Raw genomic sequence first — 27,609 nt, forward strand, 5'->3', positions numbered from 1 at the left:
TCTTAATCAATCAATTTCAAATGGTTATAGACTAGGGGATCCCTGGGTGGCGCAGCGGTTTGGCGCCTGCCTTTGGCCCAGGGCGCGATCCTGGAGACCTGTGATCGAATCCCACGTCGGGCTCCCAGTGCATGGAGCCTGCTTCTCCCTCTGCCTATGTCTCTGCCTCTCTCTCTCTCTCTCTCTCTATCATAAATAAATAAAAAATTAAAAATAAAAAACAAATGGTTCTAGACTAATAATATTCCCAAAGGAATACTCATAGTATTTTTGAACACATAGTATAAGCTAGGCATTCTCCTAGGAGTTTTACATGCTACTAACACAATTTACAACAACCCTGTGAAGTAGGTGATTTATCATTAGCCCATTTTAAAACAGAGGAAACAGAGGGGTGCCTTGCTAGCTCAGTTGGTAGAGCATGCAAGTCTTGATCTCGGGGTTATAAATTCAAGCCCCACATTGAGTGTAGACAATACTTAATAAAATCTTTTCTTTTTTTTTTTTTAAATGAGGAAACAGACACAGAGAGATTAAGTTATTTGCCCTAAGCCATCCAGTAGGTAAGGATTCAGGATTTAAATTTGAATTCAGGGTCATCAGGCTCCAGAGCCCACACTTCATTGCTTTGCTTCATGTCTTCTCAGAATGAACAATTCTACAACTATTTTAAGCGTACTTTTAAATTCTGCTTTTTTCACCTATACACTATCTTTAATATTTTGTTGCAAGTAGTGTCATTAAAAGACTGCTTCTGGGAAGGTTTTTGAGGCAATGGTGCTGCCAACCCACACTTTAGAATGCTGGTGGTTCACAAAGACATGATAAAAGGTATCTGGTAGTTATCATTAAATCTGCATGTCCTATGGCAAAAGGAAATTATGTCACTTTTAATAATAGAAGGGGATTTGCATTATTTCAGATTTTGCACATAAAGTGAGAAACCTTATTGACTTGTATATCTCGACACATGGAATTCCCAGAATTAAATAAATTTGAGTAAAATGTGATTGCACTATGACAAAAAGGCTTCTAGCAAGTCTAAGTCTGATTTCTGAAGTACAGGTCAAGTTTGAAAAAGCAAAAGTGAGAGGAACAGGAGGACTCCAAATAGACAGCAACGTTGAACAAAGTCAGAAATGACTAAAACAAATGGGGGCAAATGGTGACAAGACTGAATATCACTCAGTGAGAAACACTGGAGGTTTCCCATAAAGAGACTAAGCTGGGTGTGCAATGAAATAGAAGAGTAGGAAAACTGCTGGCTGCTCACATAGAGAAGGTGTTTAGCATCCATTAAAACCTTTAAGTTTTTTATATATGCTGCTATTAGGACCCACCTCACACTTTGCATACTTGTTATAGTTGGTTTTTTAAACTCAGAAATATGAGTTGCTTATTACTCTATCTCATCTAATTCACCCATCCTGATTAAATTTCACTGGACTCAGTCCATCATCCCAGCCTACCAAGATTATTTTTAGATACTGATTCTGCCATAAGATTTAACTATGCTTTCTTGCATCATTTCATTTTCAATTCTAATAGAATACCTTTTCCTATTTTATCATAAAAGTAGTACCATTTACTGTTTAAAAAACAGAGAGAGAGAAGTAGTAGAAATAAAAATGTCAAAAATCCACACTACCACTATCCAGAAAGAGACCACTGTTAACAGGTAATAATGAGAGGTTTTCGTAATGCATCAATAGAAGTATATTAATGGGATTATACTACACAATGTTTTGTAAAATTTTCTCCAACATCAGTATGTTATAGCTGTACAGCTGTGTGTGTACACCACAATTTATTACTGAATTCTGTTTCTGGATATTACGGTTTTTAACTTTGCATTATTGTAATGATGAAAGCACTGCTAACTTCTTTCATGTATCCATGACAATTTTCTCAGGATAATATACTATAAATGGAATTGCTGGGTCAAAGGATGCATTATTTTTAAGGCTTTACATAGACTCAAATTCTGCTCCAGAAAATGTGTTCCAATTTACATTCCTATTATTAGTGTTAAGACAGTGACAGATTGGGAGCTGTCAAAGTTATTGTATATTACAACCTAAATACAATTTTTTTTCCTAAATACAATTATTGAGGGTCAACTGGATAGGGGAAATATAATTATCATGTTTATTCAATTTATAATCCTTTCATTACTGGTGAAGTTGAATAAAAAATCATATAATGTAATAACTACAATAACAATAAAGGGAAACACCCTCACAAGAACATATCAACTAATGCAGAAAGGGCATTTAAAAAATTTAACAACTTTTCACGATAAACAGTCAACAAACAGGAATAGAAGAAAACTATCTTGGGGCACCTGGGTGGCTCAGTGGTTGATCACCTGCCTTTGGTTCAGGCCATGATCCCAGGATCGAGTCCTGCATAGGGCTTCCTGCAGGGAAGCCTGCTTCCCCTCTGCCTAGGTCTCTGCCTCTCTGTGTGTCTCTCATAAACAAATAAATAAAAGCTATTAAAGAAGAAAACTATCTCAACATAATATAGATTCATGGATGAAAACCCCATAACTAATATTATACTCAATGGTAAGACTGAAAGCTTTTCCTTTACCATCAGAAAAAAGATGCCAACTTTCACCACTTCTATTCAACACAATACTGGAAGTCCTAGTGAGAGCAATTAGGCAAGAAAAAGAAATAGAAGCTATCCAAATTTGAAGGAAAATAAAAATATCACTGTTTGCAAATAATATGATTGTGTATGTAGAAAATGATAAAGACTCCACATTTAAAATAAACAAGCAGAATTAAACAAATTCACTGAACATGCAGGACACAAAATTAACACACAAAATCAGCTGATTTTATATACTAACAAATGAATAATCTGAAAAGGAAGTTAACTATTCCATTTGTAGTAACATCAGAAATATAGTTGGGAATAAACTTAATCAGAGGTGCTGGGTGGCTCAGTTAAGTGTCTGCCTTCAGCTCAGGTCAGGATTTCAGGGTCCTGGGATGGAGTCCCACACAGTGCTCCCTGCTCAGCAGAATCTGCTTCTTCTCCCTGCCCCCGCCTGTGCTTTCTCTTCTCTTTCTCTCTCAAATAAATAAAATCTTAAAAAAAAAAAAAAAAAGGGAGTGAAAGACCAGACTTACACACTGAAAACTACAGACCTTTGCTGAAAGAAATGAAAGAAGACACAAATCAAAGACATGACACGGAAATGTTCACAGACTGGAAGACTTCTATTGTTAAGATGTCAATACTATCCAAAGCAGTCTAAAGATACAATGCAATCCCCAGCAAAATCCCAATTACTTATTTTGCAGAATTAGAAAAATTCATCCTAAAATTGTTAGGGAATCTCAAGGGACCCTGAATTGCCAAAAACAGTCTTGAAAAGAAGAACAAAGCTGTAGATCTCACATTTCCTGATTTCAAAATTTACTACAGAGGCACAATAATCAAACTGGCATGAAGGCAGACATACAGACCAATGGAATAAAGCCCAGAAATAAACCTTACATGTATGGTCATTGAATTTCCACAAGAGTGGAAAGAGTGGATCCAATGAAGAGTGGATCATTCAGTGAGAGAAAGAGCAGTCTTCTCAATAAACAGTGCTGGGAAAACTAGGTATCCATGTGCAAAAGAATTAGACTCTTACCCTATACCATAGACAAAAATGAACTCAATACAGATATAAGTGTTAAAACTTCTTAGAAGAAAACACAGGGGAAAAGCTGGATTTAACAATGATATTCTTGAATAAGATCCAAAACCATGGGTGACAAAAGTAAAAATAGACAAACTGAACTATATCAAAATTTAAAACTTTTGCACACCAAAGGACACAATCAGCATGGTAAAAAGACATCCAAAGAACAGGAGAAAATATTTGTACATCATATATCTGTTAAGGAACTGACAGCCAGAATATATAAAGAAGTCTTGAAATTCATCAACAAAAACCAAAACCACCCAACTAAAAATTGGCAAAGGACTTAAATAGGCATTTCTCCAAAGAAGATACACAAACAGCAAAAAAGCACATTAAAAACATGCTTAACATCATTAATCAAGAAACACCAATTGGGGAAGGAGGGCACCTGGGTGGCTCAGTTGGTTAACACCTGACTCATGATTTTTTTTTAAATTTTTTATTTTATTTTATTTATTTATTTATGATAGTCACAGCGAGAGAGAGAGAGAGAGAGAGAGAGGCAGAGACACAGGCAGAGGGAGAAGCAGGCTCCATGCACTGGGAGCCCGACGTGGGATTCAATCCCGGGTCTCCAGCATTGCGCCCTGGGCCAAAGGCAGGCGCCAAACCGCTGCGCCACCCAGGGATCCCCCTGACTCATGATTTTGATTCAGGTCATCATCTCAATTTTTGAGACCAAGCCCCACATCGGGATTCACACTCAGTGGAAGAATCTGCTTGAGATTCTTTCCCTCTCCCTCTCTGCCCTTCTCTCTCTCTCTCAAATAATTTTTTTTTCCAAAAAAAGAAGAAATGCAAATCAGAGGCATCTGGGTGGCTCAGTTGGTTAGGCACCTGCTCTTGGTTTTGGCTCAGGTCATGATCTCAGGGTCATGAGACTGAGCTCTGCATCAGGAGCTCCATGTTCAATGCCAAGTCTCCTTGAGATGCTCTTTCTCCCTCTGCTCTTCCCCCTACTTGAGCTCTCTAAATAAAATCTTTAAAAAAATGCAAATCAAAATCACAATGAGATAATCACTTCATACCCATTAGGATGGCTATTCTCAAGCAACAAAACAAACCAAAATCAGAAAATAACAAGCACTGACAAGGATATGGAGATGTGGAACCCCTGCGTATAGGTGGTGGAAATGTAAAAATGGTGCAGCCACTGTGGAAAATGTCACGGTGGTTCCTCCAAAAATTAAACACTACCACTTCTGGACATACACCCAAAACAATCAAAAGCAGGACCTAATAAGGTATTTGTGCTTTGCACCCATGTTCATGGCAGCATTATTTACAATAGCCAAAAGGTTGAAGCAACCCAAGAACCCATCAATGTATGAATGAACAAATTGTAATATGAACACACAATTGAATATTATTCCACCTTAAAAGAGAACAGAAATTTCGGGGGCCTGGTTGGCTCAGTCAGTTAAGCGTCCAACTCTTGGTTTAGGCTCAGGTTATGATCTCACAGTTGTGAGATCTGAGCTCCGCATGTCAGGCTCTGTGCTCAGTGTGAAATCTGCTTAAGCTCCCCTCCCTTTGCCCCTCCCCCAACTTACATGTTCGCACATTCATGCTCTCTTGCTCTCTCTCTCAAATAAATAAATAAATCTTTAAGAAAAAGGATATTTGACACATGCTACATGGATCAATCTTGGAGCCATTATGCTAAGTAAAATTAACAAATCCCAAAGAGACAAATAATGTTATGTTTCCACTCACATGTGGTACCATGGTCAAATTCTTAGAGACCAAAAGTAGAAGTGTAGTTGTCAGAGACTGGAGAGAGGGAGGAATGGGGAATTAGTGTCTAATGGGTTCAGAGTTTTGGCTTGAGATGAAAATGTTCTGAATATCAATAGTGGTGGTGATTTCATATCAATGGAATATACTTAACACTAGCAAATGTATACTTAAAAATGCTTGAAATGGGGCAGCCCCGGTGGCTCAGCGGTTTAGTGCTGCCTTCAGCCCAGGGCCTGATCCTGGAAACCCGGGATCAAGTCCCACGTCGGGCTTCCTGCATGGAGCCTGCTTCTCCCTCTGCCTGTGTCTCTGCCTCTCTCTCTGTATCTCTCTCTCTCAGTATCTCTCATTAATAAATAAATTTTTTAAAATGCTTAATATGGTAAATTTTATATTATGCATACGTCACTACAATTTTAGAAACACCTCAAAAAGAGAGTCAACTTTATGCCTTGATATTTTAGATTACCAATTTTCAAGAAGCATAGGTGGGTGAGTGTGCAACAGGAAGATGGGGAGAAGATGAATTCAAATATCCCCCATTTCTGCTTTAGTGAGTCATTATTACTAAAAGGATTGATCTAGAATACTAAGTTTAGAGACTTTAAAATCCAAGCTTTATCACACTGGGGAAAAGTATTAAAATTCAAGTGTAGCTGTGTAATAGAGTGAAATAATATGCCTTGTGGCTGTGGATTCAAACGTCTTACCCTCATCATTTGTTAACCTCTCTGGGTTTTGTTTTTTGTGGTTTTTTTTTTTTTAAACAATCAACTGAAACTGAGTATTCATTTTGCCCCATTGTACAATATAACTCTTAATAAAAGAATATAATAAAAAAAACCCACACAACAAAATTTATCATCTTAACCATTTTTAAAAGTACAGTTCCGTGGCATTAAGTATATTTATTAAGTTATTGTGCTACCATCACCAACATCCATCCATAGAATTCTCACCTTGCAAAACTGAAACTGAGCCTATTAAACAATAACTCCCTATTACTCCCTCATTTCAATCCCCTGGCAACCACTATTCTACTTCCTGCCTCTATGTGCGATATTGCTTTCAAACTATATTTTGTTTGAAAAAGCAACACAAGAGTATGATAATGGCATCAGAGGAGACAAATAGCTCAATGAACAGAAAAAAGTCCAGAAATACACCTACATACATATGGCTAATTGATTTTCAACAAGGTGCAAAGGCAATTTCTTAATTCAGTGAGAAAGCAGTCTTTTCAACAAATGATGTGGAACATTTAGCTATTCATTTTAAAAAACACAAAAAATTAAAAACAAAAAACAAAAAATTTCCATCCACCCTTACTCATATAATACAAAAATTAACTCCAAATGGATCACAGATCTCAATGTAAAACCTCAAACAAATTTCTAGAAGGGAACCCTGCAGAAAATCTTTGTGGTCTTGAATTAAGCAGATTTCTTACATATGAAAACATAATCCATAAAAGAGAAAGTTGATAAACTGAACTTTATCAAAATTAAGAACTTGTGTGCTTCAGGAGATACTGTTAAGAGAATAAAAAGAAAAGCCACAGCCTAGGAGATGATCTTTGCGGAGAATATATTTGATTCAGTTTTTTTTCCCCTGACTCCCATCAACTCTGTGGTTATAGAAGGGATAAATTTAATGAAATAAACCATGTGCTTGCTGCTCATGTGCCCATCTAGTTATGTAGGACTTTCTTTCCTGTCTTACCCAGTATTTTCTAGTAGTTCTTAATGGTATCTCACGAGTTCACCAACAGTTCTTTCCAGAATGTGTGACGTCACCATACTGTTCTGCCTAAGTTCATCCTTGTAATTTGCTCCCTATAAACAGCAGAAGCACCTCAGGCTTTCCCCATGGCCATATCACCACAATGGAATCTGTGTCATGACCAAGAGTGTTCCCTCCAGAGAGTCCCAAGTGAACCAGAGTCAGAACATGTATAACCTTAGAAGTGATACAAATCACCATTGCCATTCTGCCCATTCTTTGCCAACTAAGCCTCAAAAGAAAGAAAAGAGAAGGAAAGGAAAGGAAAGGAAAGGAAAGGAAAGGAAAGGAAAAGGAAAAGGAAAGGAAAAGGAAAAGGAAAAGGAAAAGGAAAAGGAAAAGGAAAAGGAAAAGGAAAAGGAAAAGGAAAAGGAAAAGGAAAAGGAAAAGGAAAAGGAAAAGGAAAAGGAAAAGGAAAGGAAAAGGAAAAGGAAAAGGAAAAGGAAAAGGAAAAGGAAAGGAAAGGAAAGGAAGAAAAAAGAAAAGAAAGAAAAGAAAGAAAAGAAAAGAAAAGAAAAGAAAAGAAAAGAAAAGAAAAGAAAAGAGGGGATCCCTGGGTGGCGCAGTGGTTTGGCGCCTGCCTTTGGCCCAGGGCGCGATCCTGGAGACCCGGGATCGAATCCGACGTCAGGCTCCCGGTGCATGGAGCCTGCTTCTCCCTCTGCCTATGTGTGTGACTCTGCCTCTGCCTCTCTCTGTGTGTGACTATCATAAATAAATTTTAAAAAAATTAAAAAAAAAAAGGAAAAAAGAAAACCTACCTGATGAAAGGCTTATGTCCAGAATCAGGCAAAGACACAGACACACAATCCCTCTCAAAATTCAACGATAAAAAGACAATCCGTTTTCTCTTATGGGCAAAAGATCTGATAAGACATTTCACCAAAAAAGATGTAAGGATGGCAAACAAGCACATGAAAAGGTATTCAACATAGTTAAGTCATTAGTGGGGCATCTGGCTGGCTCAGTTGGTGAAGCATCCAACTCTTGATTTCAGTTCAGGTCACAATCTCGGGGTCGTGAGATCAAGCCGTATCAGATTCCACATTCAGCAGGGAGTCTGATGAAAGATTCTCTCTCCCATTCCCTCTCCCTCTCTCCCCACTCATGCATGCACACATGCACACGCTCTCTCACTCTCTCATAAATAGATAAAACTTTTTTAAAAAAATAAATAAAGGGCACACTTAGTTAAGCATCCAGCTTTGGTTCTGGCTCAAGTCAAAGTCTTGGGGTAATGAGATCAGCCTTGAGTTGGGCTTTGCCAAGCTCAGCAGAAATCTGCTTGAGATTCTCTCCCTCTGCCCTTCCTGCCACCCTACTCAGTCCCTCTCTCAAATGAATAAATAAATCTTTAAATAAAATAAACTGCAAATTAGAGCCACAAAGAACTACCACTAATTTTAAAATGGCTAAGATGAAAAAGAATAGCCATACCTAGTGTTGATCAGGAGGTGGAAAACTAGAACTCTCATACATTGTTAGTAGTAATGTAAAATGATACAACTATTGTGAAAAGCCTGTCATGTGACCCAGCCATTCTACCTAGGTATTTACCCAAGAGAGCATCTGTCCATACAAAGACTTATACACAAATGTTCAAAGCAACTTTACTTGCAATAGTCAAAAACTAGAAATAAGCCAAATGTCTATCAATAGGTGAATGAGCAAATCATGATAGAACCATACAACGAATAACCAGCAACAAAGCATATTAACTAGTAATATATACAACATGAATTTCAAAATAATTATACTGAGTGAAAGAAGCCAAAGACACTGCAGAGTTTTATTTATATAAAATTATTTAAAACGCAATCTCATCTATATAGACAACAAGTAAATCAATAGTTGAGTGAAGGTGGAAAGATGGCAGGGAAAGAAAGAGGAAACGCAATGAAGTGAGAAGGAACTTCATGGAGTGATGGATATATTCATTATCTTGATTATGGTGATGATTTCATGGGTGTTTGGATATGCCAAAGCTTATCAAATCTCACATTTTAACTAGAAACAGTTTACTATAAGTCAATTATACTTCAATAAAGCTGTTTTTTTTTTTTAATAAAGATGTTTTTAAAAAATATATCAGCCTTGGGGCACCTGGCTGGCTCAGTCAGTGGAATGTGTGACTTTAGATCTAGGGTTGGGAATTCAAGCCCCACGTTGGGCGCTTTTTTTTAAAGGAATCTTAAGTGGGGCTTTGAACTCACAACCCTGAGATCAAGAGTGGAACGCTCAATCAACTGAGGCAATCAGGCACACCAAAAAAAAAAAAAAAAAGACACATGGGTCAAAAGTACACATCATGTTTCAATTGCCAGATTTATAATTTACATTGCAAAAAATAAAACTTCTGTGCAGAAACACAAAAAATGAAAGATAAGCTGGAGAGAAAAAAATTCTACGATACATGACCTGCAAAGATTCATGTCTAGCATACATAATTTCATAAAAAACTGTAAAGAAAAAGTTGCAGAGCCTGGGTGGCTCAGTTGGTTAAGTGTCTGACTGATTTCAGCTTAGATCATGATCTCAGGGTTGTGAGATCAAGCCCTGCATTGGGCTGTGTGCTCAGCATGGAGTCTGCTTGACCGTCTCCTTCTGGTGCTCATGTGTGTTCTCTCTCTCAAATAAATAAATAAAATCTAAAAAAAAAACCAAGAAAACAAGACAAACAAAAAAAAAAAACTATAAAGAAAAAGACAGGGGATCCCTGGGTGGCTCAGCAGTTTAGTGCCTGCCTTTGGCCCAGGGCGCAATCCTAGGGTCCTGGGATCGAGTCCCATGTCAGGCTCCCGGGATGGAGCCTGCTTCTCCCTCTGCCTGTGTCTCTGCCCCTTAGTCTCTGTGTCTATCAAAAATAAATAAATAAAATCTTAGGAAAAAAAAGAAAAAGACAAATAAGGGGTGCCTGGTCAGTTCAGTCAGTAGAGTATGCAAAACTTGATCATAGAGTTGTGAGTTCAAGATCCATGTTGGGTGTGGAGATTACTTAAAAATAAAATCCAAAATAAAAATAAATAATAATCTAAATCTAAATTAAAAATAAAATGAAATGACAACCCAACTAAAAAATGAGCAAAAAATAAGAAAAAGCAATTCACAGAAGAGGAAATATGAAAACAAAAACAAATTAAAACCAAAATGAGATACCATGTCCAATGAGAATAGCTAAAATTTAAGTACATGGAGTATTGGCAAGAATGTGCGACAACATTAACTTCCATACACTGAAAACTGACATAAACTGCTACAGATACTTTGGAGAGTAACCTGGCAGTATTTATTATAGTTGAAGGCAGGCCTATATATGAACCCAGCAGCTCCACTTTAAGTATACATCCTCAAGAAATTCTTGTACCCATGTATCAAGATATACTGGAAAGATGTCTATTCCAACAGTTAATATATGCTTCTAAGCATATATATTAATAATTTAACTGTTAATAAATATTAATATATTAATATACATTAACTATTAAACTTCTAAACAGTTAATAAATGCTTCTAAATCCATTAACAATAACAAATGAATTATAACATATGCACATAAAACACTACATGTCACTGAAAATGAATGTACCAAAGCTATTCATAGCAATATAGACAAATCTTAGAAATGTTATGTTGAATTTATTTTTCCATTACATTGAATTTAAAAAGCTTCAGAAGAATACATATAGTACACTATTTAAGTAAAGCTGAAAACACATAAAATAATACTATAGACTGTATTAAAATGCACAAATATTAAGTAAAGTGATGCAGGAGAATGATTAAATACCAAAATCAGGATGGTGGTGGGAGGTAAAAGAATTTGTGAAAGGGTACATTCAATCATCTTATTTGTTAGGTCATGTTTTTTTTTTTTTTTTTTAAGATTTATTTGTTTATTTATTCCTGATAGAGAGAGAGGCAGAGACACAGGAGGAGGGAGAAGCAGGCTCCATGCCGGGAGCCCGACATGGGACTCGATCCCAGGACTCCTGGATCGCGCCCTGGGCCAAAGGCAGGCGCTACACCGCTGAGCCACCCAGGGATCCCCAGGTCATGTTTATTTTATACATTCCTTACTGCTTTGTATGTTGGAGATATCTGACTTGTAACATATGCTTCAAAGTTCTGAGCAAAACTGATTGTAAACCTAGATTCTTACACCCAGCCTAACACAAACAAGAGACAGGAAAGATCTCAGGAAGCTACCAGAGGGTATTCCTTCAGATCTCAAGTAAGGGAGTAAAAGGAAAAAAAGACACAAGGGGGCTAGGACACAGAGAGAATGGAGAGAAGCAAAGACAAGTACTGAAACAACAGCTGATAAAATGAAAACTAATTTAAAAGGGTAACAGGTGGAGCACCTGGCTGGCTCAGTTGGTGGAGAATGCAACTCTTGATCTTGGGTTCTTAAGTCTGCGCCCCATGGTGGATGTAGAGATTACTTAAAAAGGAAATATTTTTTTAATATATTTTTTTTAAATTTTTATTTATTTATGATAGTCACAGAGAGAGAGAGGCAGAGACATAGGCAGAGGGAGAAGCAGGCTCCATGCACCGGGAGCCCGACGTGGGATTCGATCCTGGGTCTCCAGGATCGCGCCCTGGGCCAAAGGCAGGCGCTAAACTGCTGCGCCACCCAGGGATCCCAAAAAATGAAATATTTTTAAAAATAAAATAAAAATAAAAGGGTAACAGATTAAGTACAAACCATATAAAAACACAAGAAACAAAGTGAATGTCCCACTAATTCATGCAACACATAACATTTTAGTAATTCTTTCAAAACTTCTTCATACATCACTTCTTTATAAAAGAGGATAATATGATTTTTTTCTTAGGAAAAAAAAACATCTTGGATATCGTTTCATACTAATACATATAGCCCTAACTTATCATCTGCTTAAGTTTTATTCCAAAAACTACTAAAACACAACAAAAAAGTAAAATTCACCTATAATCCCACCACTTTAAAATTTTGCATGCAATAAAGGGAAAAATCATACTTGTATTCCATCTAATTCCAGTCCCATTCCCCACCTCCAAATAATTCCTATAAATAATTTCATACAAACTTTCTAATTCTTTGTAATAATCTCCAGGGCTCAAATGTCTTATGATTTTGGGATGTTCAAAGGGGTACTTATTTTTGGCATTTCCAAACCTAAAATATAGATTTCTGCCAATCCTACTCTCCCTCATATTAGTAAGGTCTTCCCTTCTTAACCATACACTTGCCTCAATTTTTTAGTTTGACAACCAATATCAATGAAGCTGACTACAGATAAGTGGCATGGAAAATAATTTATTGGGGCACCTGGTTGGCTCAATGGTTGAGTGTCTACCTTTGGCTCAGGTCATGATCTCAGGGTCCTGGGATCGAGTCCCACATCAGGCTCCCCTGTGGGAGAATGGTTCTCCCTCTGCCTGTGTCTCTGCCTGTCTATCTCTCATGAATAATTAAAAATCTCAATAATGAAAAGAAAATCATTCCTTATAACCTACACAAGTTGGAAAAAAACAATAATGTTTATTCAAAACCATTCATATTAGACCTAAAAATAATTATGTAATAATTAAGCATGGAATTGTTTCTCTTACACTCCTCTTGCCTAAGGACAAACTAATTGGAAGGTGGATAAAAACAGAAGATCGTCAAATACTGACTACTATTCTATTGTATCAATAAGCAAACTAACATAAAAATTGTTTAATATTTACCTTTTCCACTAGACAATAAACAAGGAGGGCAAGAATCAAATCTGTTTTTTTCATCACTATAGACCAGAACCCTGCATAATACACAGAATGTAGCAGGTATTCTGTAATTACTTATTTTTGATGCTTTGTACTATTATTAAAGGATTCACTAACTTATTTTTGAAGTTTAAGATAGTTTTTCAGGGAGATCCCTGGGTGGCTCAGCGGTTTAGTGCCTGCCTTTGGCCCAGGGCGCGATCCTGGAGACCAGGGATCGAATCCCACGTCGGGCTCCTGGTGCATGGAGCATGGTTCTCCCTCTGCCTGTGTCTCTGCCTCTCTCTCTCTCTCACTGTGTGCCTATCATAAATAAATAAAAATTAAAAAATAAAATAAAATAAAATAAAATAAAAAAATAAAATAAAATCTAAAAAAAAATAAAACCTTTATATAGAATGATCGGTTAGTTGGGACAGGTCAAATTTAGTGTATCTACCATATATGGATCCCAAAGAACATCTATATTGTTTCAATGTAAAAAAAAATTTACTGTAAATTACACTTCCAATCTATATAGTTCATCATAGGCTCTCTGAATCTAAAACCATAATACAAATCCTCTATAAAGATCTAGGAAACTTTTCTCTTAATGGGCTGTACATACTGATAGGAAAATGGTGGAAAGCTGCTCTACATGACATACTTCTTTAAAACAGTATTCAGAATGGAGAGGAAATAAAGAAACGGACACACTGCATAGTATCTGATACCAAAAGCTATACTAATGGCAATGTTATACTGTCCCACTTGATATTCACAACCACCTACTGGGGAGCTATTATCCCCAATTTTATAGACAAGAATAGAGATCCAAGGCAGAATGTAAGGTCCCAAGAATGCTTGAATGAGGATTTAGAGTAAAATCTCCTAACGTCAAATCTACTTCCTATTGGATATGTTATCCATTTCAAAAGACAATAAAACACAAGACTGACCGAATTTGATGCGGTATTCACATTTACTGTGAGAACTTTATGGGATAATTTGTTCTAGATTTAACATTTTCATTTACAAAATCCCTTAAACACTGAAATAAAGATTTCACTCTTAAGGAAAAAGTCAAATAAGGATAATAAACATAACTAATGTAACAAATAACTTCAGTTCAAAATAGTAGAGTGGTTTCCACTGGGATGGGCATTTACCCTAGAGGGGTAAGTAATAACCCATTATAGGCAGAACTATAACATCAACACTTTTATTTAAATGATTTTCAAAAATTTCACTCACTTATATATTTTTCTGTGATTGCTTATGACATAGGTACTGCATAAATAAAACATTTATTATTCATTTATTTCAATAAGGATACACAAATGTTTGGGGACTTAGAAAATAATCCTTAGCAAATGCTTTTCAATGTAATTATATAATTTTGAAGGAGAATCACACTTAAAGCCCCTAAAACAAACTGATCTGGCTCAAGGTCATACATCCATTCAGTAGCACCTTATTTGAAAACATATAAAAATAACAATATAAGAAGACGTTATCTAGGGTCTTTCCAGTTATGACTTAGTCTTCCTAAGGTCTAGTAGCACTGATATGCAAAACATCATGAATGTGTGTTGGAATTGAGTACACTGACATTTCTCACAGCAACAATCAATCATGAATTTGTATCATATATTCCAATGGCTTCAGGTTAGGCTGCAACTAACTATGCTTCATGAGAACCTCAAAGCAGCATGCAGTCTTAGGATTAAATGATCATACTCCATGATCAGACACAATCGAGTTTTAATGACCTTCAAGTAATAACATTTTAAAATATAGGTGTTGGGGATCCCTGGGTGGTGCAGCGGTTTAGCGCCTGCCTTTGGCCCAGGGCGCGATCCTGGAGACCCGGGATCGAATCCCACGTCGGGCTCCCGGTGCATGGAGCCTGCTTCTCCCTCTGCCTGTGTCTCTGCCTCTCTCTCTCTCTCTGTGTGTGTGTGACTATCATAAATAAATAAAAATTTAAAAAAATATATAGGTATGTTAAAAATTAATTAATTAATTAATAATAAAATATAGGTATGTTAAAGAAAAAGTAAAGACAAACCTCACAGGAAAAAAATCAAATATCTAATATGCATGAAAAAAACATGCAAATGCTGTTAAAATGAAAATTAGTAAAAATGGTATAAGAGTAATTATTTGCCACTATCAGACTGGCCAATATTAAAAAGCTTAATAACATCAAGGTTAGCAAAAATATAGGCAAACAGGAACTCCCAGGGATGCCTGGGTGGCTTAGCGGTTAATTGCCTGCCTTCGGCCCAGGGCGTGATCCCACGGTCCCCAGACCGAGTCCCACATCAGGCTCCCTGCATGGAGCCAGTTTCTCTGCTTGTGTCTCTGCCTCTCTCCATGTGTCTTTCATGAATAAATAAATAAAATCTTTAAAAAAACAACCCAACAAACAAACAGGAACTACTAAACACTACTGAAGGAAGTACATATTAAACTTTTTATAGGGGATCCCTGGGTGGCTCAGCGGTTTAGCGCCTGCCTTTGGCCCAGGGCGTGATCCTGGAGTCCCAGGATCGAATCCCACGTCGGGCTCCCAGCATGGAGCCTGCTTCTCCCTCCTCCTGTGTCTCTGCCCCTCTCTATGTCTATCATAAATAAATAAATAAATAGATAGATAAATAAATAAATAAATATTTTTTAAAAACAAACTTTTTATAGGCCAGTATCCAGCAAAATTTAAAATAAACATTCTCTTTAATACAGTAACTTCAATTCCAAGAATTTATGCTATAGGTATAAATAACCAGTTCTTAATGTTTAAGGACACTCACTACAACTTTACTTATGATAATGAAGACAGTGGTTTAATTATGGTACATGCTCAACATGTTTTCATATAGAAAACTGTTCTCAATAAATTAAAATCAAATTGCAGAATTGAGTTTTTAAAAATACACAAAAGATTTAATTAACCCTTCTGGGGACTGACTGGAGGGACTGAGGGCAAAAGAGAGCTTTTACTTTTTTCCGTAGGCCTTCCTGTAACATTATACATATTAGCACGGCTTTTACAACAAGTTAAAAATTTTCAGTTCAGTGTTGAAGGTTGTGCTACCTGCAGAATTTAAAATCAAAGCAATTTTCAATGAAATACTATGCAGTTATTTTTTCAAAGTAGTAAACATGTGTTTTCTACAAGAAAGATACCTTTGGTATATTAAGCTTTAATATATAAGTGACCCTATTTTTCTAAAAACATGTACATACATAGAAAAATTCTGTAAGTATACATTCCCAAACTGTTAACCTAAGAAAACCATTAACCTAAAAAAACACAGAACTGAAGTATAAGGGTATATGTGACAGTTTTCATCTTTTATTCTCTCTTCTTTTACATTGTTCTAATTTTTTAAATTAGAATGTATTCATGAATTGCTTGGACTATTAAAAATTCCAATATTTAAGCAATCTTGAGAAAGAAAAACAAAGCTGGAGATACTGTAATTCCAGATTTCAAGATATACTACAAAGCTGTAGTAATCAAAACAGTGTGATGCTGGCACAAATATAGACATGTAGATGAATGGAACAGAATAAAGAGCCCAGAAATAAACCCACATTTACGTGGCCAAGTAATCTATGATGAAGGGGGGCAGGAATATGCAATAGGGAAAAGACAGTCTCTTCTTTTTTTTTTTTTTTAAGATTGATTGATTGATTGATGATAGAGAGTGAGAGAGAGGCAGAGACACAGGAGGAGGGAGAAGCAGGCTCCATGCCGGGAGCCTGACGTAGGACTCGATCCCGGGACTCCAGGATCGCGCCCTGGGCCAAAGGCAGGTGCTAAACCGCTGAGCCACCCAGGGATCCCCAGACAGTCTCTTCAATAAACGGTGCTGGGAAAACTGGACAGCTGTATATAAAAGAAGGAAAACGGATCACTCTTCAACATTATACACAAAAATAAACTCAAAATGGATATGAGGCCTGAAACCATAACAATCCTAGAAAAAAACACAGGCGTTAATTTCTCTAACACCTGCCATACCAACATTTTTCTACATATATCTCTCACGGCAAGGGAAATGAAAGCAAAAATCAACTACTGTGACTACATCCTTTTACACTGCAAAGGAAACAATCAACAAAATAAAAAGACAACCTACTGAATGGGAGAAGATATTTGCAAATGATGATCTGATACGGGGTTAATACTCCAAATATATAAAGAACTTATACAACTCAACATCAAAAAAACAAACGATGTAATTAAAAAATGGGTAGAGGACCTGAAGAGACATTTCTCCAAAGAAAACATACAGATGGTCAGACACATGAAAAATTGCTCAACAGCTCTAATCAAGGAAAACAAATCGAAATCACAAGGAGGTATCACCTTACATCTATTAGAATGGCTAAAATAAAAAAGACAAGAAATAACAAGTGTTGGTGAGGATGTGGAAAAACAGAAACACTTGTACACAGTGATAATGTAAATTGGCACAACCAATTTTTTCCATACTGTGGAAAACAGTATGGAGGCTCCTCAAAAAGTAAAAATAGGGAAAAAAAAGTAAAAAGAGAAATACGTAACACCCAATAATTCCACTTCTGGGTATTTACCCAAAGAGAACAAAAACACAAACTCAAAAAGATAAATACACCCCTATGCTTATTGCAGCATTATTTACAATAACCAATATATGGAAGCCACTTAAGTGTCCATTAACAGGGACGCTTGGGTGGCTCAGCAGTTGAGTGTCTGCCTTTGGCTCAGAGTGTGATCCTGGAGTTCCGGGATCCAGTCCCACATTGGGCTCCCTGCATGGACCCTGCTTCTCCCTCTGCCTGTGTCTCTGCTTCTCTGTGTGTCTCTCATGAATAAATAAATAAAATCTTAAAAAAAAAGATTTTATATAAAAGTGTCCATTAACAGACAAATGCAGATCTATCCATATAATGAAATATTACACAGGTATAAAAAGAGATAAGCTCTTGCTATCTCAACAACATGGTTGGACCTAGAAGGTACTATGCTAATAAGTGAAATAGAGACTGAGAAACACAAATACCATAGGATTTCACTCATATGTGGATTTTTTTTTAATTTATTTATTTATGATAGTCACAGAGAGAGAGAGAGAGAGAGAGAGAGAGAGAGAGAGAGAGGCAGAGACACAGGCAGAGGGGGAAGCAGGCTCCATGCACCGGGAGCCCGATATGGGATTCGATCCCAGGTCTCCAGGATCGCGCCCTGAGCCAAAGGCAGGCGCCAAACCGCTGCGCCACCCAGGGATCCCTCATATGTGGATTCTAAAAAACAAAACAAATAAAAAGCAGAATCAGATCCATAAATACAGAGAACAAGCAGATGGCTGCCAGAGGGAAGGGGGATAGCATGATGGAAAAAAAGGGTGAGGGTGAGTAGAAGATACAGGCTTCCAGTTACAGAACGGTAAGTCACAAGAATAAAAGGCACAACACAGGGAATATAGTCAGTGACACTGTAATAGCTTGTATAGTGACAGATGGTAGCTACAATTGTGGTGAGCATAGCATAACATACAGAGAAACTGAATCACTATGTTGTACATCTGAAACTAACGTAACATTTTGTGTCAACTATACTCAAATTTTAAAATTTTAAAATTTATGTAATACTTATACACACATACTGTATACATATTTTTCCAAAAAATCACAGTTATACACCAAGCTATTAACAGTGGGAATATGTGGTGGTTTCATTTTCTGCATCTATACATCTTGTTGTAAGCTTTTAGAATGAGTACATATTAGGTAAGAGTCACAAAAATTTTTAAATGTATATATTTAGTTTTATTATTTTAAGATACCTTATGTATTTCAAGTACATATATTAAAAAAGCAATTAAAGAAAATGAAACCAAAATTAAAAATACGCCTATTTTATACAAACATATATCAAAAAAAAATGCAATTTCCAAGCTAGGCCATTTGATCTATCATATCTGGTAATAATTCCTACATGTGTCCATATCAAAGAGGCACTATTGGTTGGCTAATGTGACAGACTCAGTCTATTTCTTTGGGAGTAAAAATACTATGTAATCAAATGTCAGCACAATAAGCTGATAAGAGTTCCCCAAAAAGGACAAAGCATTAAAAAATATTAAAGAATTGAGACAGCCCAAAAGTGAGAAGAAATAGACAAATATTCGTAGTTCCCAAGCTAGCTATATTGCAAAAATAAAGGTAAAACTAAGTGAATAACCTTGAACTCAAGATATGTCTGAAATAGAATTCAATCTCAATTTCCAAAAAAATCACAATACATTGAAATATTTTTCATATGGGACAGTAAGTATAATTCAAAACCTGCAAAAACTTTGGAGGGGAATTCTTTTCATAAAAAGCTCACAGTCAAAAAAAAAAAAAAAAAGCTCACAGTCATGTTTTAGGCTGAAACTGGGGAATCAAAATTCAGTAGTATGCAGACACAAAGCAATCCACTCTTCCCCAGTGATTCGCTTTACTAGAATGAAAAAAAAAAAAAACATGTGATTTGGGGGTGATATCAGGTTTAGAACATGGCGAAACGTTCTGGACCTGCTGTTTAGCAAATGCTGCACAACAGTTAATGTCTCTCTAGGAGACTCACAATGCATCTCAAAGTATACAAGAAGACACATTTTAAAAAAATTTATCCCAACATTATCCCAATTTACAGGAGCATAGAATCCTTAGTTCAAGAAGTACTTACTAATACATATAACTCATGGAACAAAACAGTTTAGGAATGCTGATATAGGAAAAAGAGCATGGACTTAGGAGTCTGAAGACTGCCACAGCTTGCTAGTTGTGTGACCCTGGGAAAGTTACTTAATTTCCCTGAGCCTCAGTTTTCTAGCTGTTAAATGAAAATAACACCATCTACCTGAGTGCTTGGCACATAAAAAAGGATTGATAAGTAAATAAATAGTCCCTCTAATTTTCATATAACAGTTTATGTTGGCTTTAGTGAGCAATGAAAATTTTAGGAATCTATATTTTACACCATCTTGCTCAATCCCTTATCTATGTTCAAGTTTTCCAGTTTGATGTCAATCATATCCAAAATAAATGTTTCAATCTGGCTAAGCAAGCCCTGTTATAAAAAAAAAAATCTTTACTTTAAATATTGTGGAATATGGACAACCAAAGAAATTCTTAAAACGCATAAATAAAATTAAGTTCTACTCTTTAGTAATCAAGATACAAAGAAAAATAAGACCGGATCCCTGCTGGGAAGCAGCATAAACTCACTGACCAAAAAATGTCCCTATTTCTTAATAAACATAGGTAAGAATGGCTACTCTCAAGGTCTAGTCTGTGATTTAAGGAAGGGAGGAGATAAAAGATCAACAAATATTGACTGAGTACCCATTAAGTGACAGGGACATTTCTAGGCACTGGGTAAACAAAATAGTCAACACTCTCATGATACATTACAGATGCAGAGAGAGACAAATAGATACATTTCTCATAGATATCAGATAATAGTCGGAGACTTAAAGAAATGGAAAGCAGTGTTAAGGAGATGGAAGATGAAGAAGCGTTGTTTTTTATTTTTTTTATTTTTTATTTATGATAGTCACAGAGAGAGAGAGAGAGAGAGAGGCAGAGACATGGGCAGAGGGAGAAGCAGGCTCCATGCACCGGGAGCTCGACGTGGGACTCGATCCCAGGTCTCCAGGATCGCGCCCTGGGCCAAAGGCAGGCGCTAAACCGCTGCGCCACCCAGGGATCCCAGAAGCGTTGTTTTAAATAAAGACAGTCAAGGGAAGGCCTCCTGGAGAGGTAACAGGTGTTTAGAACTAAGTGAAAACAAAAGCACACTTTAGTTTACCAATGCCTCTGTAGGCCTGAAATAAATGTTTTCTATTAGACTTATTAACATTGTTGGGAAGAGTGTGATCCATAGGTAGACACAGAAACTACTAATATAGGGCAGCCCGGGTGGCTCAGCGGTTTAGCACCGCCTTCAGCTCAGGGCCTGATCCTGGAGACCCGGGATCAAGTCCCCCACGTCAGGCTCCCTGCGTGGAGCCTGCTTCTCCCTCTGCCTGTGTCTCTGCCTCTCTCTCTCTCTCTCTCATGAATAAATAAATAATATCTTAAAAAAAAAAAAGAAACTACTAATATAAAAGAGACATTGCTGGTACCAACTAAATGACAGCATCCAAAGTTCCCATTGCTTCACAAGTCACATTTATAATTACATTTTGGTCATATGTAGTGCAATGCTAACTTTTGCCATTATAATTGCCTGTCATCTAGTTTCTATTTAGATATCTCCCAAGAGAAGGAAGCACAAAAAATAAAAGATAAAGTATTAAAAATCCTTTAAAATAAAGAATTCAAAAAAAATAAAATAAAGAATTCAAGAGCTCAAGAGGTTTCATGGCCACCAATCTCAAGGAGTCAGGAAGACCGATCCTCTCCATCTCAACATCTTCAAACTACTGTCTTTTTTTTTTAAGATTTTATTTATTTATTCCTCAGAGACATAGAGGCAGAGACATAAGCAAAGGGAGAAGTAGGCTCTCCTCAGGGAGCCCGATGCAGGAGTCGATCCCTGGACCTGAGGACCACATCCTGAGCCGAAGGCAGATACTCAATCGCTGAGACATCCAGGCATCCCCAAACTGTCGTCTTATTAAGCTGCTAACTCTTCCTCAATAATATAATGCCTCCAATTTTCTCCCTTCAACATTACTCCTCATTCCACACATGTAAATCTGTACAATATTATATTAATTTAGGCTAAGTTGACATGTTATGTCTCTAAAAAATTAGCAGTGTCCTATCCTATTCCTTTAGTTATTTCTTATGATAAAGTTGCTTTTTAACATATCAGATTTTACAACAAGTATTCCTTTTGAAGTACTCACCTCTTGAGTGTATCATGAAGTTCTACAATATAATTCATTCAACAAATTAGTTTTGTTTGCCAGGCATTATATTAATTGCTAGGTACCAAGCATTCAAAAAATACTAAACAAGACCCCTGCTCATGTTGGTTTACTAGTCAATACAAGAGACAAACATAGAAACAACTCTTCAAGTACCACACTTGCGTAAAAGATGCTACTAGAGGACGTTAAGTGAAAGAATCACCTCATTCTGTCTGCTAAGATCAGAAAACACTTCTGAAAGACTTTAATATGTGAACCTGGTCTTAAAGGGTAAACAGGCAGATGGAGAAGGAAGGACCCTGAGGTTAATCAGGCAGACTGAGATGGATACTGTAATGAAGGTAGACCCCCACACACTCACCTATCAAAAAAGAAGCTGGAAAGCTGGGAGCTAGGAGCTGGGAAAAGGGGAGGCAGTATCCAGATTCTAAGAGGCTTTGTCTGCCAGGCTAGGCTAATAAGTCTGAATTTTATCTTGTCTTTGGGGTAAGAAATCATTTAAGAATTTTAAGAAATAAAATGACTAATGAGATTATATTTATAATTTAGAATACCAAAATGGACTGTAGATAAATCCAGTCAGAGAGCAAAAGATTAGTGAAGACATTGCTGCAATAGGACATTATGAAGCCTGAACTAAAACAGTGACAGCAAGAAAAACAAGAATTAAAAGCATAGGTATGTACAAAGTGTCAAAAGAATTCAAACATTTAAGAGGAAATCTATCTAGTGAATTCAGAGAAGGCTTCACAGGGGAGGCGGTGTTTGCAGTGGGCCCTAGACAAGGAAAATTTGCCATAGAGAAATTGAGAGGGGAGCCTAGGTAACCCAGTCAGTTGAGTGTCTGCCTTCAGCTCAGGTCTGGTCATGACCCCAAGATCCTGAGATTGAACCCTTGCATCAGGCTCTCTGCTCAGCAGGGAGTCTGCTTCTCCCTCTCACTCTGTGCTTGTGCACCGGCGACTCTGTGCTTGTGTGCTCCCTCGCTTGCTCTCTCTCACATATATACAAGCATACTACGTACATACATAAATGAAAATGAGAGAAAAGGACAATGAAAGGGAAGATAATGCTTAATGACCTGAGATCTTGTAAAAGTAGGAATTCTATCCTTTTGGAGATCAATCATTTGGTAAATATTTACTGATAGCTTAATATGTGTCTTGGATCTTGAAGAATTAAGTGAAAATTAAGATCACCTTACCCAAAATAATGCGCTTGGAAATGTACAGGCAAAATTTTAATCACAGGGGTAACTGAGATCACATTTGGTTCAAGAACTCCAAGTATAGTACTCCTAAATAAGAGTAGGATTATGTGACAGGATTGGCTAAGGTAGGAGCTAAGTAAACTAGGGGTAAGGTGGTGAAGACTTTTTATTCTAAAGCTAAGAAATCTGGGTAACTCAGACAATTCTGGGGACACTTTTTTTTACAGATTATTTAGTCCATACAATAATACATTCACATGGAAATAGTAAGCTATTAGTATTCCATTTGCCAATGAGAAAACTAAGGGTTAAAGGAAAGTACATTCCAGTTATATTTCTAGTTTAAATGATGAAGCCAGTATGCCCATCTGCTTAGATCCTTTGTATTCAATCACTAATCTAGGAGAAACTTAAATATATGCCATAATTACTTATTTTACCATTGAAAAATCTAAAGGCACTATTAGTCTAGAACCTAAAAGTGTTTCATATAAACAAGGTTTACTCATAAAACTACTTTGGTATTCTCAAAGTATAATCATTACCCAATAATTTAAAGTTTGTTAACGTTACTTTAAAAGCCTTCAAAAAAATAAAAATAAAATAAAAGCATTCAAAATTTGTATTGCAAAGAAAACTACCAGTTGTAAAACTTCAGAAATCATGATTCCCAAAATATAGCAAAAACTTGAGAGGATACCATCAATTTTTCAATAAAACAAAGAAGAAATGTCTTCTGGAGTTAATCTTATCCACACGGTTTGGAAGACAATGTTTTCAGAAGAGGAATTGAGGGAAAGAAGGGAAAAGCCACATCCCATAGTCACTGAATACTGAATACAAATGTTCACTGAATACAAGTTGATCTAAGTATCATTTTCTTAGTAACTATTACTTCTGAAGTTTCATTTTTATCATCTTCACAAACTTCTCAAAATTGAAAACATGCCCAGAATGAGACAAGCTTCTCTATCCTTTCATATGTTAGTTTATTTCTTGACTTGGTGCAATTCCAAAGATAGAGCCATACTGCAAGAGCTGGAGAGAATATGGTCCCAGCCTGTCTACTTGGTATAATCTAAGTCTCTAGAACAACACTTCTTAACTAAATACCTGTTGGGGCGCCTGGGTGGCTCAGTTGGTTAAGCATCTGCCTTTGGCTCAGGGCATGATCCTTGGGTTCTGGGATGGAGCCCCAAGTCAGGCTCCCTGCTCAGCAGGGAGTCTGTTTATCACTCTCTCTTTGCCCCTCCACCTGCTTGTGCTCGCACTCCCTCTCTCTTTCAAATAAATAAACAAAATCTAAAAACAAAAAAACTAAATACCTGATAAAAACACTTCCGTGGCAGTTCAATATCCCAGAGAGCACAAGTCAGGTTACCTATCTTTACATATTAAGTGTTCCTAGAGGGCATGTTCCATCACCAGCGCTTAGTGCAATGTCAGGCATACAGTGAGTGGATGAATAAATCTTATTCTGCCTTTCAAATGTGAAACCAAAAGCTATTCAACCAAATTTGAATGGCGAAATTGTTCCTCCTTCATCATAAAATTAGGAATTTTTTTCTGTATTTGGTGAACAGGATACCCTGATTTTATCTGGGCTACTGGAAAAAAAGTGACAAAAATACTGTGAAGAATTGTATATAAACTTTCTATTCTACTGTTTATATAAAGCATTATAAGGAAATAAAAGCCAGAAAACAAAATAAATTCTACAAGCACAATTTACCCAAGGTTATTAGCTAATAAGTAGTAGAGTCACAACTGGGGCAACTCGCTCCCAATCCAATGTGCTTCCTATTATATTGTCATCACAGGAACATCTTATTTCATTTACTAGTCCAAAAAGATATTTTTGAAAAAAATTTAGGCTAAAAGAAAATCTCATAGAAAAGACAAATTACAAAAAGTACTTTCCTTTTTAAATTCTTCTTTGTCCTTACATTTCTAGGTGTCACCAAGACTCAAGACATTAAAACATTCAGTTAAAATGAGAAGTGCAAGCACTAGGCATAAAGAAAAATAAAAAAAATATATATGGTACCCTCTAAGAAGCTTCAATTTGACTAGTTACATCCATTCTTTATCTAAGATGAAAACACAAGCTTAGAAGGCTTCCACCGAACCCACATTTCTTCTCCTGTCCTCCTCCTCACTCCTCCTCCTCGTCCAATTAGCTCCCCATTCTCCCAAAGCTTGAATCCTTCTCATCATCTCTACCTTCAGCACTGAAATGCTCCCCTCCCCTCCCCCAACATTCCCATGACTCATTTTTAACCTTCCAGCCATAGGGCCTTGCTAAACCACCCTATCTAAAGTAGCCTCTCCTAGTTACTTCTAGGTACAATCCACAGTTAAAGTTTTAATTTATTTTTACTAGTAATTGTTGTTCCCATTAGGATGTCCCATGATGGCTTTCCCCTCCCCAATGTCTCTACAACACCTCCATCTCAGTCATTACCAAAACTGTTTTTGGAGATACTGTTATGTCTATCATGTCCTCCAAACTGTAAGCTCATCACAGGTAAGGGCTGTCTTATTTCCTCAGCACTTGGTAAAGTGCCTGGCACCATCCAATGCAGTCAATAGAAGTTTGTAGGATAAACGTGTGCAGTACGTACAAATGTTCGTTAAGAGCCAAGAAGCAAAGGATAATTACACCTCAACGCTTCCTAGTAGGGAAATGCTGCGGGGTGTAGACACAAAAACTGTAATAATACATTGTGTAGAAAAGATTAGCACGGACAAAATTCCATTTGAAGAGATGAGGTGTCTCTGGCTCAGCAGGGAGAGGAAAAAAAGCAATCAAGCAGGTCTACTTTTTTATTTTCCACTGGACCAACAGAGCAAATTGTCCCCTAAAATTACAACTTTGGAACACTGCAATTTTTTCGGCACACTCAACTACTCATCAAGAGTCCAAGTACCAACATACTACTATTATTTTGCATTCTCTAAGATACACCAGGTAAGGAGCAGAGGGTTGGCCCTGAAACCTGATAGAACGAACAGCCGAAGTATAAGCAATAATGGCATACCTTTAAATTCAGAGAGAGAAAAAAAATCTCGAGGTAACCATGGAGACTAAACTAAACATACCAATAAATATGTAACCACAGGTTAGGACCCACCGTAACATGGAAATGGTGATACCACTGCCAAGAGGGACCACTGAGACCACACTCCACATCTTCCTCAATCCTCTTCTACTCAAAGACCGTTAATAGCCACTACAAGGCTCGCTAGCCTCATTCCTGGTAGCACAATCCTCAGAGGAATACAAAAGAGGCGAAAAGAACAGCTTAACAGTCTCCCCCCCGCCCTCGAAAAAAAAATAAAATAAGAAAAAAGACAAAACCAAACAACCAATGGGCTCCACAATCCCTAGTGAGAAAGCCCTAGACGCCTTTCAAAGCCAACTGTCAGACCTTTTAGGGGCCCAGATGACGTTGACTCCAAAGAGAAGTCTCTGGCCCCAACACATATCTCCGGATTTTTTCAGGAAAACCCAGGTTTTCCAGTTTGGAGATCTGCACTCAAAAAAAAAAGAAAAAGAAAAGACAGAAAAGAAAAGAAAGAAATAAAGAAAGAAAGAAAAGAAAAGAAAAGAAAAAGATAAAGATAAGAAAAAGAAAAAGAAAAAAAAAAAGGCTCTCCCAGCAGGAACGAGCAATCAATCTCTCAGGAGGCAATGGCGATCCAGCCACCCGGCAGGGGGACAGGCAACGGCGACAGGGCACGGCCCTTCCCGGGAGCCGCCGGCGCCCTCCAGGCTCTCAGTCTGGCCCAGCGCAACCCGCCCAGGCGGTGGCCAAAGTCGGGCAGTGGAGAAGGGGGGCCAGCGGTCGAGCTTCCCGAGCTGGGCCTGCCCGGCCCCGGGGGCGCGGCGAGACACGGAGGTGGCGCCTTTCAGTCCGGCCCTGGCTGCGGCAACGGATCCGGGGCCTCTCCCCCTGGCCTCCCCGCCCCGCCGCCCTCAGCCCCCCAGTCAGCCCCTCACCTGGCAGAAGCTCCGGCAGTAGTTCAAAGATGAGACCTCCGACACCTCCTGCTCCCTCAGCTCTGTCTCCAGCTGCCATAGACACGGTCGCAGTCCCGGGGCTCCCGGCGCCGGAGAAGCAGGGCGATGACCCCGAGCCATGGACTCAGTCTCGGGTCCGTCTCCGGCTCCCGTTCCCGCCGGAGCCTCAGCCCCGGCCCCGGCGGCGACGGCGGCGTCTCCCTTTCCGTCCGCCATCTTCCCACGGCCCAGCAGCGCGTAGGCAACCAAGCCACGTGATTCAGCCCTGGCCCCGCCCCCGGCCGACCGCACGTGGTGACGCAGTCCTTGGCGACGCGGGCGCCGGCCCGATTGCGTCACTGAGACTCAGGGCGCTCCTCCTCTCGGCGGCCTTCCCGACGGCCGCCCTGGCAACAGCCTGGAGGTTACCTGCCCCTGCGCTCCTACCTGGCTCAGCCTCCCGGACTCTGGAGTCGCGGAGGCACAGAGCCTGACGTACCTGTAGACAAAACCT

General features: G+C 38.0%; 1 protein-coding gene across 1 annotated transcript in view; it reads right to left on the minus strand.

The window, feature by feature from the left end:
* Positions 1-27,332, minus strand: part of RLF (RLF zinc finger) — a 92,487-nt gene extending 65,155 nt beyond the window's left edge. Inside the window, exon 1 of the mRNA XM_055342016.1 lies at positions 27,096-27,332. Within this exon, the coding sequence (XP_055197991.1) occupies positions 27,096-27,332 (237 nt within the window). The remainder of the gene's footprint in view (positions 1-27,095) is intronic.
* Positions 27,333-27,609: the final 277 nt, after the last annotated feature.

The sequence above is a fragment of the Nyctereutes procyonoides genome, unplaced genomic scaffold (genome assembly GCF_905146905.1).
Source record: "Nyctereutes procyonoides isolate TBG_1078 unplaced genomic scaffold, NYPRO_anot_genome, whole genome shotgun sequence".
Lineage (NCBI taxonomy): Eukaryota > Metazoa > Chordata > Mammalia > Carnivora > Canidae > Nyctereutes > Nyctereutes procyonoides.